The sequence below is a fragment of the Hyperoodon ampullatus genome (assembly GCF_949752795.1).
Source record: "Hyperoodon ampullatus genome assembly, chromosome: 2".
Taxonomy (NCBI): domain Eukaryota; kingdom Metazoa; phylum Chordata; class Mammalia; order Artiodactyla; family Ziphiidae; genus Hyperoodon; species Hyperoodon ampullatus.
The window spans coordinates 124,656,349-124,676,970 of NC_136915.1; the positions used below are offsets into that span (position 1 = coordinate 124,656,349).

At 39.1% G+C, this 20,622-nt stretch overlaps 1 protein-coding gene across 1 annotated transcript in view; it reads right to left on the bottom strand.

Annotated features, from left to right (window-relative positions):
* Positions 1-20,622, bottom strand: part of KIF26B (kinesin family member 26B) — a gene marked incomplete at both ends in the record, with an annotated part of 499,315 nt that overhangs the window by 58,917 nt on the left and 419,776 nt on the right. The window contains one exon of the mRNA XM_079697984.1: positions 1,744-1,903. Within this exon, the coding sequence (XP_079554110.1) occupies positions 1,744-1,903 (160 nt within the window). The remainder of the gene's footprint in view (positions 1-1,743; positions 1,904-20,622) is intronic.

Genomic DNA, 20,622 nt, shown 5'->3' on the forward strand with positions numbered 1-20,622 from the left:
CCAACCTTGACAGTACCTCTGCAGACCTTTATTTTTCCCTCCCTCTCTTCTCTCTTTCCTTTCCTTTCTTTCTTTTCTTTCTTCTTTCTTCCTTCCTTCCTTCCTTTCTTTCTTTTTTCTTTTCCTCCCTCCCTCCCTCTCTTTCCTTTCTTTCTTTCTTTTCTTTCTTTCTTCCTTCCTTCCTTTCTTTCTTTCTTTCTTTCTTTCTTTCCTCTTTCTTTCTTTTCCTCCCTCCTGCTTTCCCTCCCTCCCTTCCTTCCTTCCATCCTTCCTTCCTCTCTTTCTCTCTTTCCTTGTAATCACAAGTTGACTTTATTCAACTGCAGAAATGATACTGAATGAAACTATATAAACCTTCTACTTGAATTTTTTCTCAGAGAAAAGAATCCTCACAAGGGGTAGAAAAGCCATTTCTGGGTTTATCCTAGGATTCCAAATTTCAAGAATTGAGACAGGCAAGATTATAATCTCTATTTAATTTCCTAAAGTAGTCTAGTAATGGGCTTCCTTGGAGAATAAAGGCACAGTGTTGGCATCAACTTAGGGCAGAGGGGAAGGAGAACTCAAGGACTTGTCCTGAACCTCAGCTATTGTAGAACAAACTGCCCACTTACCCTTTCCATCCTACACAACAGTAATTTGTATTTTGTAGGATCCTACAGATTAAACAAAAATGATTCAATGTACTGTATATTTGCTTAATCCTCAAGGCAACTCTGTAAGGTAGATGTTATTTCCATTTAAATTGGTGGGGATAGGCTCAACCACATTATCATTATTGGTTTTTGACTATAGTGTTACACATTTCACAAAAAACTTTCATACACATATCACTCTGAACCTTTTATCCTTGTGATATAGATAAGATATACAGCTATAACCCTCAGTTTATGAAATGTGAAGGAAGGTTCAGATAGCTAGTAGAAGGTGCAGCTGGACATTGGCAGGGCCTGAAATAACAGAAGAGTACCCATCATCCCATCATCACATTGTCCAATGACAAAGATGAGTTGGGGTGATGGTGGTGAGGGATGGCTCCAGGGCTGGGTCATTCATGAGCACAGATGATATGGCAAGTCTTTGGCTATTCCAGACATAGGAGTAATTCTAATTTCATCTTCTTGGAGCAGCAACAGAAAGAGGAAAAGGATCTTGGAAGTGAAATAAACATCTGCATAGGATGGTGGGTGGTAATTCCCCAAGCTTTTTAAGTTCTCCTAAATAGGACTACCAAATAAAATACAGGATCCCCATATAGCTCATGCAATACTGGGGGGATGCTTATACTAAAAAATATTTGTTGTTTATCTGAAATTCAAATTTAACTGTGTATCCCATATTTTTATTGGTTAAATATGGCAGCCCTATTCCTAAGGGAAGGGTAATTCAATCTTATGCCCCTTGCTCTCATCACTATAAAGCATCTGTACAATGGTGACAATAATCTACCAATGGCAATTGTGATTGGAGACCTCAACTGAGATAACTTCTTATTATTTCTGACTTGAGCAGCCTAATGTTAGCATTGGGGTAAATTTAAATATTTCCATAGCTTTTGAATTTGGAAGATCATGCATTACACAATTGTTAGTGAAGTCTGGTTTCTGGCACTGAATTAACAATGTGGTCCATACTGTACCTCTGTAGTACAACTCTCCCCAGATGACACTGGACAGAGAATCCCACACACAGCCCTCACACCACGCTTTCCTCATCCCATTCTTGAGTAGAAGAGTCACTTACTTGTATGGGATGTGTTTGCTGCCATTGACGAGAGCCAGGATGACATTGCCCAGAGCAGACAGTGAGAGGCACAGCCCTGAGCCTCCTTCCCGATTTTTGCTAAGAGCTTTCACACAGCTGCCAAGATCAATGAGGTGCAGGCGGCTGCGGCCTCCAGACACTGTCACAGGAGAGAAGACAAGAGAAGAAAGAAGTGGTTAAGTTCTGGCAAACACTCGTCTGTCCTTCATATAGCTCCTTGGGAAATCTGATGGGAAAAAAGAGGAAATAAAAGGTTGAAGTTCATGGCCTAGTAGGAAACCCCTACAAAATTATGCAGGGGTAACAAATAGCATGGTCCTCTTAAATTCTGTCCACCACACATCACTGATCTTCTAAAACCTACTGATATTCCTACTATAAATAAATGAATAATTCATGTAGGCTAAATTAGATGAAATTTCACAGAGAAGGTAAATGTCTACATTTATCTTCATCTTCTGTGTGTAGCAGAATTCTGAAATTGATCATATTAAAACATAAATAGCCCATAAGTGATTATCCGCTTTGGTTGACTGTCATAGAGACCGTGACCTAAAGCTCAGCCAAGAATCAGGTTGATAACCCAAAGTAAAACCAGGAAGAATTAATAACCAGGTGCAGAGTCAGGGAAGACCCAGGTATTTGCTGAGTATCTGCCAAGTGCCAGGTGCTGCACAAACAGTCTCATTCAGTTCCCCTGGGAAAATCACAAACTTGTTCATGAGAACTTCCACTTCTGGCCTAGATGAAGTAACAGGGGCCAGATTTTTCCTCTTACCTGAGACAACCAAAAACTGAACGAAGTGTGTAAAACAACCGTTTGCAAGACACTAGACATCAAACAGCAAAAGACAGTGATCCTGGAGAGGTGGGAAGTAAGGGAGGTGAGTATTAGCCGTTTCCCAGCTTACTGCACTGAGAGAGTTTTCGGGCCATGGCTCAGAGAGAGGGAACTCAGGTGGAGCCTGGCAGACTCTCTGAACTAAGGAGCTAGAGCTGAGAGTCCAGGGAGGCCAAGGTAGCAACATTTCCAGGACAGAGTGCTGGAGAGGAGAGAATTCTGGAGATTTGTAGTAGGTCTACTCAAGTATTCAACCTAGCACTGATCAGCACAGAGTGATGAAACTACCCATGGCTGGGGAACTAACCACTGGAAAAGATTAGAAGTAATAGTGCACAGGACTCACACAAGGCCAGGAATAGTGCTTGTTCCCAACAGCCAGACTAGAAAACCTCAAGATTCACAGGGCACTGGGTAGGGTACCCAGAAGGGTCTGGCTTCAGTAGTCAGGAACACTTAGCCCTAGACTGAGAACTGACTGGGTTCCACCTTAACAAATCTTAAAAGTAAGGCCATAAAGGATCAAACTGTTTCTAAACAACTGCATCCCCAAACAAAGCTTAAAAACATTTAAAAAATATAGAAATGTCCAGCACCCAATCAAAAATAACCAATCGAAAAGAAGCAAGAAAATGAGACCTATAATGAAGAGATCATTGAAACCAACCCAGAACTGACATAGATATTAGAATCAACAGAGAAGGACATTAAAACAGTTATGATGGCATTTCAAACATTAAAAACGTTAAATAGGGCATGGAATGTATTAAAAAGATACAAATTGAATCTTTAGAGATAAAAACTATATTGTGTGAGATGAAAAATACACTGGCTGGGATTAACAGCGTATTAGACACTGCAAAAGGAAAGATTGGTGAATTTGACAATATAGCAATAAAAACGATCCAAGATGAAGTACAGAGAGAAAATTTTAAAACAAACAACCAAAAACTGATTTTAAAAAACAGCTATAGGAGTACTTCAAGTGTGTTAATATGTGTGCAATTGAAGTCCCTGAAGGGAAAGACACAGAGGGTGGTGCAGATAAAATATTTAAAGAAATAGTGGTCAATACTGTCCCAAATTTAATGAAAACTATAAGCCCACAGATCCAAGAAGCTCAATGACCCCTAGCTCAAGAAACATGAAGAAAACTACACTAAAGCACATAATAATCAAATGGGTTAAAACTAGTGATGATGAAAAAAATCTTGAAAATAGCCAGAGGAAAAAAATTATGTTACATGTAAAGTAACAAAGATAAGATGATGAAGACTTCCGGGGAAGATGGCGGAAGAGTAAGACGTGGAGATCACCTTCCTCCCCACAGATACACCAGAAATACAGCTACACGTGGAACAACTCCTACAGAACACCTACTGAACACTGGCAGAAGACCTCAGACCTCCCAAAAGGCAAGAAACTCCCCACGTACCTGGGTAAGGCAAAGCAGAGAGATTCCTGCACAGAGAATCGGTGCCAACCGGCTCACCAGCCCGAGAGGCTTGTCTGCTCACCCGCCGTGGTGGGCGGCGCTGGGAGCTGAGGCTTGGGCTTCACTCGGAGCGCAGGGAGAGGACTGGGGCTGGCAGCGTGAACACAGCCTGAAGGGGCTAATGCACCACAGCTAGCTGGGAGGGAGTCCGGGGAAAAGTCTGGAGCTGCCGAAGAGGCAAGAGACTTTTTCTTCCCTCTTGGTTTCCTGGTGCACGAGGAGAGGGGATTAAGAGTGCTGCTTAAAGGAGCTCCAGAGACAGGCGCGAGTCGCGGCTGAAAGCGCGGACCCCAGAGACGGGCGTGGGATGCTGGGGCTGCTGCCGCCACCACGAGGCCTGTGTGCGAGCGCAGGTCACTGTCTACGCCCCCCTTCTGGGGAGCCTGTGCAGCCCGTCACTGCCGGGGTCCCAGGATCCAGGGACGGCTTCCCTGGGAGAACGCACGGTGCGCCTCGGGCTGGTGCAACGTCACGCCGGCCTCTGCCGCCGCAGGCTCACCCCGCACTCCGTGCCCCTCCCTCCCCCCCCGCCTGAGTGAGCCACAGTCCCCGAAGCGGCTGCTCCTTTAACCCTGTCCTGTCTGAGCGAAGAACAGACGCCCTCCAGCGACCTACACGGAGAGGCGGGGCCAAATCCAAAGCTGAGCCCCGGGAGCTGTGAGAACAAAGAGAAAGGGAAATCTCTCCCAGTAGCCTCAGAAGCAGTGGATTAAAGCTCCACAATCAACTTGATGTACCCTGCATCTGTGGAATACATGAATAGACAACGAATTATCCCAAATTGAGGAGCCAGGAGTCACTGCTGTGCCTCTGAGGTGGGAGAGCCAACTTCAGGACACGGGTCCACAAGAGACCTCCCAGCTCCACATAATATCAAACGGTGAAAATCTTCCAGAGATCTCCATTTCAACACCAGCACCCAGCTTCACTCAACGACCAGCAAGCTACAGTGCTGGACACCCTATGCCAAACAACTAGCAAGACAGGAACACAACGCCACCCATTAGCAGAGAGGCTGCCTAAAATCATAAAAAGTCCACAGGCACCCCAAAACACACCACCAGACATGGACCTGCCCACCAGAAAGACAAGATCCAGCCTCATCCACCAGAACACAGGCACTAGTCCCCTCCACCAGGAAGCCTACACAACCCACTGAATCAACCTTAGCCACTGGGGACAGACACCAAAAACAATGGGAACTACGAACCTGCAGCCTGCAAAAAGGAGACCCCAAACACAGTAAGATAAGCAAAATGAGAAGAAAGAAAAACACACAGCAGGAGAAGGAGCAAGATAAAAACCCACCAGACCTAAAAAATGAAGAGGAAATAGGCAGTCTACCTGAAAAAGAATTCAGAATAATGATAGTAAAGATGATCCAAAATCTTGGAAACAGAATGGAGAAAATACAAGAAATGTTTAAAAAGGACCTAGAAGACCTAAAGAGCAAACAAACAGTGATGAAGAACACAATGAAATTAAAAATTCTCTAGAAGGAATCAATAGCAGAATAACTGAGGCAGAAGAATGGATACGTGACCTGGAAGATAAAATAGTGGAAATAACTACTGCAGAGCAAAATAAAGAAAAAAGAATGAAAAGAACAGAGGAGAGTCTCAGAGACCTCTGGGACAACATTAAACGCACCAACATTCGAATTATAGGGGTTCCAGAAGAAGAAGAGAAAAAGAAAGGGACTGAGAAAATATTTGAAGAGATTATAGTTGAAAACTTCCCTAATATGGGAAAGGAAATAGTCAGTCAGGTCCAGGAGGCACAGAGAGTCCCATACAGGATAAATCCAAGGAGAACTACACCAAGACACGTATTAATCAAACTGTCAAAAATTAAATACAAAGAAAACATATTAAAAGCAGCAAGGGAAAAACAACAAATAACACACAAGGGAATCCCCATCAGGTTGACAGCTGATCTTTCAGCAGAAACTCTGCAAGCCAGAAGGGAGTGGCAGGACATATTTAAAGTGATGAAGGAGAAAAACCTGCAACCAAGATTACTCTACCCAGCAAGGATCTCATTCAGATTTGATGGAGAAATTAAAACATTTACAGACAAGCAAAAGCTGAGAGAGTTCAGCACCACCAAACCAGCTTTAAAACAAATGCTAAAGGAACTTCTCTAGGGAAGAAACACAACAGAAGGAAAAGACCTACAATAACAAACCCAAAACAATTAAGAAAATGGGAATAGGAACATACATATCGATAATTACCTTAAATGTAAATGGACTAAATGCTCCCACCAAAAGACACAGATTGGCTGAATGGATACAAAACCAAGACCCATATATACGCTGTCTACAAGAGACCCATGTCAGACATAGAGACACATACAGACTGAAAGTAAGGGGATGGAAAAAGATATTCCATGCAAATGGAAACCAAAAGAAAGCTGGAGTAGCAATTCTCATGTCAGACAAAATAGAGTTTAAAATAAAGACTACTAGAAGAGACAAAGAAGGACACTACATAATGATCAAGGGATCGATCCAAGAAGAAGATATAACAATTGTAAATATTTATGCACCCAACATAGGAGCACCTCAATACATAAGGCAAATACTAACAGCCATAAAAGGGGAAATCGACAGTAACACATTCATAGTAGGGGACTTTAACACTCCACTTTCACCAATGGACAGATCATCCAAAAGAAAATAAATAAGGAAACACAAGCTTTAAATGATACATTAAACAAGATGGACTTAATTGATATTTATAGGACGTTCCATCCAAAAACAACAGAATACACATTTTTCTGAAGTGCTCATGGAACATTCTCCAGGATAGATCATATCTTGGGTCACAAATCAAGCCTTGGTAAATTTAAGAAAATTGAAATTGTATCAAGTATCTTTTCTGACCACAATGCTATGAGACTAGATATCAATTACAGGAAAAGATCTGTAAAAAATACAAACACATGGAGCCTAAACAATACACTACTTAATAACGAAGTGATCACTGAAGAAATCAAAGAGGAAATTTAAAAAAAACGAGAAACAAATGACAATGGAGACACGATGACCCAAAACCTATGGGATGCAGCAAAAGCAGTTCTAAGAGGGAAGTTTATAGCAATACAATCCCACCTTAAGAAACAGGAAACATCTCGAATAAACAAACTAACCTTGCACCTAAAGCAATTAGAGAAAGAAGAACAAAAACACCCCAAAGTTAGCTGAAGGAAAGAAATCATAAAGATCAGATCAGAAATAAATGAAAAAGAAATGAAGGAAACGATAGCAAAGATCAATAAAACTAAAAGCTGTTTCTTTGAGAAGATAAACAAAATTGATAAACCATTAGCCAGACTCATCAAGGAAAAAAGGGAGAAGACTCAAATCAATAGAATTAGAAATGAAAAAGGAGAAGTAACAACTGACACTGCAGAAATACAAAATATCATGAGAGATTACTACAAGCAACTCTGTGCCAATAAAATGGACAACCTGGAAGAAATGGACAAATTCTTAGAAATGCACAACCTGCCAAGACTGAATCAGGAAGAAATAGAAAATATGAATAGACCAATCACAAGCACTGAAATTGAAACTGTGATCAAAAATCTTCCAACAAACAAAGGCCCAGGACCAGATGGCTTCACAGGCCAATTCTATCAAACATTTAGAGAAGAGCTAACACCTATCCTTCTCAAACTCTTCCAAAATATAGCAGAGGGAGGAACACTCCCAAACTCATTCTATGAGGCCACCATCACCCTGATACCAAAACCAGACAAGGATGTCACAAAGAAAGAAAACTACAGGCCAATATCACTGATGAACATAGATGCAAAAATCCTCAACAAAATACTAGCAAACAGAATCCAACAGCACATTAAAAGGATCATACACCATGATCAAGTGGGGTTTATTCCAGGAACGCAAGGATTCTTCAATATATGCAAATCAATCAATGTGATACACCATATTAACAAGTTGAAGGAGAAAAACCATCTGATCATCTCAATAGATGCAGAGAAACTTTCAACAAAATTCAACACCCATTTATGATAAAAACCCTGCAGAAAGAAGGCATAGAGGGAACTTTCCTCAACATAATAAAGGCCATATATGACAAACCCACAGCCAACATCGTCCTCAATGGTGAAAAACTGAAACCATTTCCACTAAGATCAGGAACAAGACAAGGTTGCCCACTCTCACCACTCTTATTCAACATAGTTTTGGAAGTTTTAGCCACAGCAATCAGAGAAGAAAAGGAAATAAAAGGAATCCAAATTGGAAAAGAAGAAGTAAAGCTGTCACTGTTTGCAGATGACATGATACTATACATAGAGAATCCTAAAGATGCTACCAGAAAACTACTAGAGCTAATCAATGAATTTGGTAAAGTAGCAGGATACAAAATTAATGCACAGAAATCACTGGCATTCCTATATACTAATGATGAAAAATCTGAAAGTGAAATCAAGAAAACACTCCCATTTACCATTGCAACAAAAAGAATAAAATATCTAGGAATAAACCAACCTAAGGAGACAAAAGACCTGTATGCAGAAAATTATAAGACACTGATGAAAGAAATTAAAGATGATACAACTAGATGGAGAGATATACCATGTTCTTGGATTGGAAGAATCAACATTGTGAAAATGACTCTACTACCCAAAGCAATCTACAGTTTCAATGCAATCCCTATCAAAGTACCACTGGCATTTTTCACAGAACTAGAACAAAAAATTTCACAATTTTTATGGAAACACAAAAGACCCCGAATAGCCACAGCAATCTTGAGAATGAAAAATGGAGCTGGAGGAATCAGGCTCCCTGACTTCAGACTATACTACAAAGCTACAGTAATCAAGACAGTATGGTACTGGCACAAAAACAGAAAGATAGATCAATGGAACAGGATAGAAAGCCCAGAGATAAACCCACGGATATATGGTCACCTTATCTTTGATAAAGGAGGCAGGAATGTACAGTGGAGAAAGGACAGTGTCTTCAATAAATGGTGCTGGGAAAACTGGACAGGGACATGTAAAAGTATGAGATTAGATCACTCCCTAATACCATACACAAAAATAAGCTCAAAATGGATTAAAGACCTAAATGTAAGGCCAGACACTATCAAACTCTTAGAGGAAAACATACGCAGAACACTCTATGACATAAATCACAGCAAGATCCTTTTGGACCCCCCTCCTAGAGAAATGGAAAGAAAGACAAAAATAAACACATGGGACCTAATGAAACATAAAAGCTTTTGCACAGCAAAGGAAACCATAAACAAGACAAAAAGACAACCCTTAGAATGGGAGAAAATATTTGCACATGAAGCAACTGACAAAGGATTAATCTCCAAAATTTATAAGCAGCTCATGCAGCTCAATAACAAAAAAACGAATAACCCAATCCAAAAATGGGCAGAAGACCTAAACAGACATTTCTCCAAAGAAGATATACAGACTGCCAACAAACACATGAAAGAATGCTCAACATCTTTAATCATTAGAGAAATGCAAATCAAACCTACAATGAGATATCATCTCACACTAGTCAGAATGGCCATCATCAAAAAATCTAGAAACAGTATATGCTGGAGAGGGTGTGGAAAAAAGAGAACACTCTTGCACTGCTGGTGGGAATGTGAATTGGTACAGCCACTACGGAGAACAGTATGGAGGTTCCTTAAAAAACTAAAAATAGAACTACCATATGACCCAGCAATCCCACTACTGGTCATATACCCTGAGAAAACCATAATTCAAAAAGAGTCATGTACCAAAATGTTCATAGCAGCCCTATTTACAATAGCCCGGAGATGGAAACAACCTAAGTGTCCATCATCAGATGAATGGATAAAGAAGATGTGGCACATATATACAATGGAATATTACTCAGCCATAAAATGAAATGAAATTGAGCTATTTGTAATGAGGTGGATGGACCTAGAGTCTGTCATACAGAGTGAAGTAAGTCAGAAAGAGAAAGACAAATACTGTATGCTGACACATATACATGGAATTTAAGAAAAAAAATGTCATGAAGAACATAGGGGCAAGACAGGAATAAAGACACAGACCTACTAGAGAATGGACTTGAGGATATGGGGAGGGGGAAGGGTAAGCTGTGACAAAGCGAAAGAGAGGCATGGACATATATACACTACCAAACGTAAGGTAGATAGCTAGTGGGAAGGAGCCACATAGCACAGGGAGATCAGCTCGGTGCTTTGTGACCGACTGGAGGGGTGGGATAGGGATGGTGGGAGGGAGACGCAAGAGGGAGGGGATATGGGAACATATGTATATGTATAACTGATTAATTTTGTTATAAAGCAGAAACTAACACACCATTGTAAAGCAATTATACTCCAATAAAGATGTAAAAAAAAAAAGATAAGATGATGGCAGATTTCTTGGAAATAATACAAGTGAGAAGACAATGGAGCAACATTTTTAAAGTACTGAAAACTGCCAACCTAGACTTACACATCCAACCAGAATATCATTCTCAGATAAAAGGGAAATAAAGACTTTTTCAGACTTAAAAAAGCGGAAAGAATTCATCAGAAAGGATATACACAAAAGAATGAAGAGCTTTGGAAATGACAACTATGTGAATAAATATATGCTATCCTCCTCTTATTTAAATCTCCTTAAAAGCTAATTGACTGTTAAAGCTAAAATAACAACAATGTAACATGTGGGCTATAACGTATGCAAAATTAAAATGTTTGACAATAATAACACAAAGGTTAGGAGTGGAGAAATGAAAGTACTCTATTGTAAGGTTCTTATTCTAGACATGAAGTGGTATAATATCACTTAAAAGTAGACTGTGATAACTTAAAGATGTATACAACAAATCCTGCAGCAATCACTAAATAATAAAGAGTTACAACTAAAAAGCCAACAAAGGATATAAAGTGAATCATTTACAGTGTTTAATAAATTCAAAAGAAAGCAAATAAAATAAAAAGGAGAACAAAGAACAGATGGGTTGAATAGAAAACATACAGAGAAACAATACTTCGGAACACACCATATGAAGAATCCCATTAAATGTAAGTTGTCTGAATACCTTTATTAGAAAGTAGATATTATCAGATTTGATAAAAAAGCAAGACTCTACTATATGCTACCTATGAGAAGTGAACTTCAAATATAAAGAAACAATAGGTTGAAAATGTAAGTATGGAAAAGGCTATACCATGCAAACAGTAGCCATAAGAAAGCTGGGGGCAGCTATATCAATATCAAATAAAAGAGACTTAGGACAAAAAATATTACTAGAGGGAAAGAGAGACATTTTATAATGATAAAGGGCACAATTCATCAAGAGGTCATAACAATATAAGTGTTTATGTATCTAATAACAGAAGTTCAAATGCGTGAAGTAAAATCTGATAGAATTGCAAGAATAAACAGGTAAGTCCAGAATTATAGTTGGAGATTTCAAATACTGCTTTCTCAATAATTGATATAATAAGTAGACAGAAAACCAGTAAGGACATAGAAGATTTGAACAACTATCAACCAATTCATTCTACTTGACATTTGTATAACACTCAACTCAACAACAGCAGAATACACATTCTTTTGAATTGTACACAGAACATTTAACAGGATAGACCATATTCTGGTACATAAAACAAGTCTAAATAAATTTTAAAGGATTCACATAATTCATACTATGTTTTCTGACACACTAGAGCTAAATTAGAAGTCAATCCAGAAAGATACCTGGAAAATCCCTCAATATTTTGAAACTCAACAGCACAGCTTCAAATAGCTTAGGGTCAAAGAAGAAACCAAAATGCAAATTAGAAAGTGTTTTTAAGTGAATGAAAATGAAAACACAACATATCCAAATTAGTAAGATGCCTTTAAAGAAGTACTTAGGAGGGAATTTATACCATTAAATGCCTATAACAGAAAACAAGAGGTCTCAAGTCAATTACCTCAGCTTCCATTTTAGTAAATTAGAAAAAGATGAGCAAATTAAAGACTAAATAGCAGAAAGGAAATAATTAATATAAAAGCAGAAATCAATGATATAAAAAGTTTTAAAAACAACAGGGAAAACCAATGACATCCAAAGCTGGTTCTTCAAGATCAATAAAATTGATAAATCTCTAGCATGACTGATCAGCAAAGAAAGAGAGAAGACACAAATCACCAATGTCAAGAACAAAAGAGGTGGCCTCACTACAGTTTCTACAAATATAAAAAGGGCAATAAAGAAACATTACACCAGTAAATTAGACAACTTGGAAGAATGAACAAATTTCTTGAAGGATATAAAGTACCAAAGCTCATTCAAGAAGTAATAGATAATGTGAATAGCCCTACATCCATTAAAGAAATAGAATCTGTAGTTAACAGCTTTTCCACAGGGAAAGCAGTGCCTTTAACTGCACCGGTGAATTCTATCACACATTCAAGGAAGAAATAATATCAATTCTACACAAATTCTTCCTGAAAATTAAATAGGAGAGACAACTTCCCAATTAATTCTATGAGGCCAGGATTACCCTGATACCAAAAACAAAGATATTACAAGAAAAAAAGTTGAAGACCAATATCCCTCATGAACAATGATGCAAAATTTCTAACCAAAATATTAGTGAACCATACTATAAAATTGTATCTAGGAACATAATAAAAGCATTTTATACCATGAGTAAGTGGGATTAATCTGAGGAATGCAAGGTTGGTTAACAAAAAATTGATCTATCATTATAATTTTAACAGATATTAACAAACCAAAAAGAAGAATGATTCTCTCAGTAGATGCAGACAAAGCATTTAATAAACTCCAGAATCCATTACTGATAAAATGCTCGGCAAAATATAAATTCAAGGTGATATCCTCAGTTTGATAAAAAGTGTCTAGGAAAAACCTACAGCTAATAGCATTCTTAATGGTAGAAAACTAAATGCCTTCCAAGATCAGGAACAAGACAAGGATGTTCACTCTGACCATTTCAATTCAACATTGTACTGTAGGTTCTAGCCAGTTCAATAGGCAAGAAAAAGAAATAAAAGGTATCCAGATGGGAAAGAAATAAGTCAAACTGTCTTAATTGGCAGATTACATGATTATGTAGAAAATCTAATGGAACCCACAAAAAAGCAACTAGAACTAATAATTGAGTTTAGCAAGGTTGCAGGATACTAGATTAACAGACAGAGATCAACTGTATTTCTAAATACAACTTCTAAATACAATTTCCAGTAACAAACAACTGGAAATTGAAATTTAAAAATATCTTTTACAATAACATCAAAAATATTAAATACTTAAGAATAAATCTGACAAAAGATACATATACTGAAAACTACAAAACACACCCGAGAAAAATTAATAAAGACCTGAAAAAATAGAGAGATAAACTGTGTTCATTGGTTGGAAGACTCAATATTAAGATGTTAATTCTCTCCAAAGTGATCTATAGATTCAATGAAATCCCAATGAAAAATCCCAGCAGGCTTTTTTGGTAGAAAGTGATTTGACAAAATCAATTCAGAAGCTGACTCTAAAATTTATATGCAAATGCACAGGAGCTAGAATAGCCAAAACAACTTTATAAACTAAGCACCAAGTTGGAAGGCTAATAGTATCTTTTTTTTTTTAACGTCTTTATTGGAGTATAATTGCTTTACAATGTTCTGTTAGTTTCTGCTGTATAACAAAGTGAATCAGCTATATGTATACATATATACCCATATTCCCTCCCTCTTGCACCTCCCTCCTACCCTCCCTATGCCACCCCTCTAGGTGGTCACAAAGCACCAAGCAGACTTCCCCGTGTGATGCAGCTGCTTCCCACTAGCTATCTGTTTTACATTTGGTAGTGTATATATGTCAATGCTACTCTCTCACTTCATCCCAGCTTACCCTTCCCCCTCCCTGTGTCCTCAAGTCCATTCTTTACGTCTGTGTCTTTATTCTTGTCCTGCCCCTAGGTTCATCAGAACCTTTTTTTTTTTTCTAGATTCCATATATATGTGTTAGCATACAGTATTTGTTTTTCTCTTTCTGACTTACTTCACTCTGTATGACAGACTCTAGGTCCATCCACCTCACTACAAATAACTCAGTTTTGTTTCTTTTTACAGCTGAGTAATATTCCATTGTATACATGTGCCACATCTTCTTTACCCATTTATCTGTCGATGGACTCAGGTTGCTTCCATGTCCTTGCTATTGTAAATAGTGCTGCAACGAACATTGTGGTACATGACTCTTTTTGAATTATGGTTTTCTCATACTGTTATGGCTAACAGTATCTTAAAACTTACTATAAAGCCACCATAATCAAGACAATGTGGTATTGGTGTAAAGATTTAAAAAATAGATCAATGGAGTAGAATAGAGAGTCCAGAAATAAACCCGCATAAATATGGACAATTTTTGACAAAGTTGAGAAGGTAATTTAGTATAGATAGGATAGTTTCTACAACAAATGGTATATCCATATAAAAAAAACTTTAATGCATAAAAATATATACAAATTAACTAAAAATGGATCAAAGACCTAAATGTAAAATATAAAATAAAACTTAAGAAGAAAGCATAATATGACACATTTTTGATCTTGAGTTAGGCACACATTTCTTAGATATGATACCAAAAACATGATTCATAAAAGACACATAGATAAATTGAACTTCATTAACCTTGAATATTCATAGTTTTCAAAATACACTGTTAAGAGAGTAAAAAGATAAGCCACAGACTGGGAGAAAGTATTTGCAAATCATATATCTGATAAAGGACTTATAACCAGAGTGTATAAAGAACTCTCAAAACTTAACTGTAAGACAAAAAACAATTTTAAAAAGGGCAAAAGACACCTCACCAAAGATGTATGGATGTCAAATATGGACATGAAAAGATGCTAAACACCACTGGTCATTAATGAAATGCAAATTAAAACCACAGTGAGATATGACTTCATATCTATTATATAAAAGGCTAAAAATGAAAAGACTGACCATACTAAGTGTTGGTGAGGATGTGGAGGAACTGGAGTGCTCATGTACTGCTAGTGGGAATATAAAATGGTGTAGTCATCTTGGGGAACAGTTTGGCAGTTTCTTAAAAAGTTATAAATTCATCTATGGTCCAACTATTCCAGTTCATCTAGGTATTCACCCCAAAGAAAAGGAAATATATGTCCATATAAAGATTTGTACATGAATGTGTATGGTACTTTTATTTGTAATATCCAAATTGGAAATAAAACAAACGTCCATCAGCACATGAATAGACAGGCAAACTGTGGTCATCCAGACAATGCATTACTACTTAGAAATATAAATAAGTGAACTATTGATACATGCAACAAAGTAAATCTCAAAATAATTATGCTAAGTGAAAGAAGCTACTCAAAATAGTACAGACTGTGTGATAGAATTCCATTTATATAAAATTCTAGGAAATGCAAACTAATGTATGGGAACTGAAGCCGAGTTCAGGGTGGTTACTTGGGTATGGGGAGAGGGAAGGAAAAGGAGCTAGAGGGAGTGATTTCAAAAGGTCCCAAAGAAACTTTTGGGGGTGATGAATATGTTCAACATCTTGATTGCATGGGTATATACATATGACAAAACTTATCAAATTATATACTTTAAGTATGTGTGGATTATTGTATCTCAGTATATCTCATTAAAGCTATTAAAAAAAAAAGAAAAAGGAAATGTGCCCAAGATCATGCTGTCACTGGTAGAGCTAGGATTCAAACTTTTAAGACATGTGCTCCTCATCCTACACCATGTGGCCTCAGCCAGTTCTGGGGACAGCAGGAGCTACGAGCTGCCTTTTTGTCCCAGGCCTCACTGGCTGAGGGGAGTGTGGCCCTCAGCACATCACCCGAGCTCCTGGATCATCTCCCTTTCCTGCCCCCACTCTCCAGGCAGCAGCAGACTCCTACTTCTCAGGCCTCTGGAATCCTACCTTTCCAGGGTGACCCAGACCACACCATCAGAACTGACCCACCTCCTATTGCTCTAGGACAGCCACTATTCCCTCTGCTTTCTACTCTGCATGGAAGGAAAACAGCAAAGTTAGAAATGGTGACTTCCCAAAGCTGTTGGAGAAGCCAGGTCACCTGGGACAAGGTGGAAAAGGGGTTGGCTGAGAAGGCTGATGCAGGGGGTGGGATGAGGGTGTGTGTGGGTTCTGGTGGGTGTGCAAGGAGCATGTGGGCAGTGTCTGGAAGCTCACACATCTGCAGGCAGAGTCCACAGGACAGTGCTGATGCAGGAGAGCAAGGAAAATGTCCGGGAAACACTGACCTGACCCCAACCTTGTCTCTGCCCATCCCACCCTCAACTTCCACATCTAGTACTGAGAAAAACAGTGATGAAGGTTTACAGAAAGCACAACATTTCATTGCAGGCCCTCCAGTGACTCTGGTACACCTGTGGCAAAGAACTTTCCACATTAAGGATGTTATATTTTGTTTACCTCCAACTATTCCTCAATAAAAATCCTTAAAAGGTGAGAGACCTTCAAGATGGCAGAGGAGTAAGACGTGGAGATCACCTTCCTCCCCACAAATACATCAGAAATACATCTACATGTGGAATAACTCCTACAGAACATCTACTGAATGCTGGCAGAAGACATCAGACATCCCCAAAGGGAAGAAACTCCCCCACGTACCTGGGTAGGGCAAAAGAAAAAAGAAAAAACAGAGACAAAAGAATAAGGATGGGACCTGCACCTCTGGGAGGGAGCTGTGAAGGAGGAAAAGTTTCCACACACTAGGAAGCCCCTTCACTGGCAGAGATGGCGGGGGGAAGCTTTGGAGCCATAGAGGAGAGCGCAGCAACAGGGTTGCAGAGGGCAAAGTGGAGAGATTCCAGCACAGAGGATCCCTGCCGATCAGCACTCACCAGCCTGACAGGCTTGTCTGCTCACCTGCCAGGGCATGTCAAGGCTGGGAGCTGAGGGTCGGGCTTCGCAGGTCAGATCCCAGGGAGAGGACTGGGTTGGCTGCGTGAACGCAGCCTGAAGGGGGCTAGTGCACCACAGCTAGCCAGGAGGGAGTCCGGGGAAAAGGTCTGGAACCATCTATGAGGCAAGAGACCATTGATTCGGGGTGCACGAGGAGAGGGGATTCAGAGCACCGCCAAACTGAGGTCCAGAGACGGGCGTGAGCCACGGCTATGAGCGCAGACACCAGAGACAGGCGTGAAACCCTAAGGCTGCTGCTGCAGCCACCAAGAAGCCTGTACGCAAGCACAGGTCACTATCCACACCTCCCCTCCTGGGAGCCTGTGCAGCCCGCCACTGCCAGGGTCCCGTGATCCAGGGACAACTTCCCTGGGAGAACACACAGCGCACCTCAGGCTGTTGCAACGTCATGGTGGCCTCTATACCCCTCCCTCTCCGAGGCCTGAGTGAGCCAGAGCCCCATAATCAGCTACTACTTTAACCCCTTCCTGTCTGGGCGGGGAACAGTCACCCTCAGGCAACTTACACGCAGAGGCAGGGCCAAATACAAAGCTGAACCCAAGGAGATGTGCGAACAAAAAGAGAAAGGGAAATTTCTCCAGGCAGCCTCAGGAGCAGCAGATTAAATCTCTACAGTCAACTTGATGTACCCTGCATCTGTGGAATAATTGAATAGACAACTAATCATCCCAAAATTGAGGCGGTGGACACTGGGGGTAAGTGTAGACTTGGGGTTTGCTGTCTGCATCTAATTTGTTTCTGGTTTTATGTTTACCTTAGTTTAGTATTTAGAGTTTTATTATCATTGGTAAATTTGTTTATTGATTTGGTTGCTCTCTTCCTTTTTTAAAATATATATATATATATATTTTTTTCCTTTTTCTCTTTTTGTGAGTGTGTATGTGTATGGTTCTTTGTGCGATTTTATCTGTATAGCTTTGCTTTTACCATTTGTCCCAGGGCTCTGTCTGGCCGGTTTTTTGGGGGTACTTTTTGTATAATTTTTAGCACTTGTTATCATTGGTAGATTTGTTTTTTGGTTTGGTTGCTCTCTTCTTTCTTTCTTCTTTTTTTTATTACTTTTTAATTTTTTTATTTTAAATACTTTTTCAATTTTTTATTTCAATAACTTTATTTTATTTTTTCTTTCTTTCTTTCTTTCTATCTTTTATTCAGAGCCACGTGGCTGACAGGGTCTTGGTGCTCTGGCCGGTGTCAGGCCTGTGCCTCTGAGGTGGGACAGCTGAGTTGAGGACATTGGTCCACCAGAGACCTCCCAGATCCATGAAATATCAAATGGTGAAAGCTCTCCCAGAGATCTCCATCTAAACACTAAGACTCAGCTCCACTCAACAACCAGCAAGCTACAGTGCTGGACACCCTATGCCAAACAACTAGCAAGACAGGAACACAACCCCACCCATTAGCAGAGACGCTACCTAAAATCATAATAAGTTCACAGACACTCCAAACACACAACCGGATACAGACCTGCCCACCAGAAAGACAAGATCCAGCCTCATCCACCGGAACACAGGCACTAGTCCCCTCCACCAGGAAGCCTACTCAACCCACTGAACCAACCTTAGCCACTGGGGACAGACACCAAAAACAACGGGAATAACGAACCTGCAGCCTGTGAAAAGGAGACCCCAAACACAGTAAGTTAAGCAAAATGAGAAGACAGAGAAACACACAGCAGATGAAGGAGCAAGGTAAAAACCCACCAGACCAAACAAATGAAGAGGATATAGACCTGAAAAAGAATTCAGAGTAATGACAGTAAAGAGGATCCAAAATGTTGGAAATAGAATGGAGAAAATACAAGAAACATTTAACAAGGTCCTAGAAGAACTAAAGAGCAAACAAACAATGATGAACAACACAAAAAATGAAATGAAAAATTCTCTAGAAGGAATCAATAGCAGAATAACTGAGGCAGAAGAATGGATACATGACCTGGAAGATAAAATAGTGGAAATAACTACTGCAGAGCAGAATAAAGAAAAAAGAATGAAAAGAATTGAGACAGTCTCAGAGACCTCTGGGACAACATTAAACACACCAGCATTCGAATTATAGGGGTCCCAGAAGAAGAAGAGAAAAAGAAAGGGACTGCGAAAATATTTCAAGAGATTATGGTTGAAAACTTCCCTAATATGGGAAAGGAAATAGTTAATAAAGTCCAGAAAGTGCAAAGAGTCCCATACAGGATAAATCCAAGGAGAAACATGCCAAGACACATATTAATCAAACTATCAAAAAATAAACACAAAGAAAAAATATTAAAAGCAGCAAGGAAAATACAACAAATAAGATATAAGGGAATCCCCATAAGGTTAACAGCTGATCTTTCAGCAGAAACTCTGCAAGCCAGAAGGGAGTGGCAGGACATATTTAAAGTGACGACACAGAAAAATCTACAACCAAGATAACTCTACCCAGCAAGGATCTAATTATGATTTGACGGAGAAATTAAAACCTTTACATACAAGCAAAAGCTAAGAGAATTTAGCACCACCAAACCAGCTTTACAACAAATGTTAAGGAACTTCTCCAGGCAAGATACACAAGAGAAGGAAAAGACCTACAATAACAAACCCAAAACAATTAAGAAAATGGTAATAGGAACATACATATCGATAACTACCTTAAATGTAAAAAGATTAAATGCTCCCACCAAAAGAAATAGATTGGCTGAATGGATACAGAAACAAGACCCATATATATTCTGTCTACAAGAGACCCACTTCAGACCTAGGGACACATACAGACTGAAAGTGAGGGGATAGAAAAAGATATTCCATGCAAATGGAAATCAAAAGAAAGCTGGAGTAGCAGTTCTTATATCAGACAAAATAGATTTTAAAATAAAGACTATTACAAGAGACAAAAAGGACACTACATAATGATCAGGGATCAACCCAAGAAAAAGATATAACAATTGTAAATATTTATGCACCCAACATAGAAGCACCTCAATACATAAAGTGAATGCTAACAGCCATAAGAGGGGAAATCGACAGTAACACACTAATAGTAGGGTACTTTAACACCCCACTTTCACCAATGGACAGATGATCCAACAAGAAAATAAATAAGGAAACACAAGCTTTAAATGATACATTAAATAAGATGGACTTAATTGATATTTATAGGACATTCCATCCAAAACCAACAGAATACACTTTCTTCTCAGGTTCTCATGGAACATTCTCCAAGATAGATCATATCTTGGGTCACAAATCAAGCCTTAGTAAATTTAAGAAAATTGAAATCGTATCAAGTATCTTTTCCGACCACAATGCTATGAGACTAGATATCAATTACAGGGAAAAAAATCTGTAAAAAATACAAATACATGGAGGCTAAACAATACACTACTAAATAACCAAGAGAGCACTGAAGAAATCAAAGAAGAAATCAGAAAATACCTAGAAACAAATGACAATGAAAACACGATGACTCAGAAGCTATGGGATGCAGCAAAAGCAGTTCTAAGAGGGAAGTTTATAGCAATATAATTCTACCTCAAGAAACAAGAAACATCTCAAATAAACA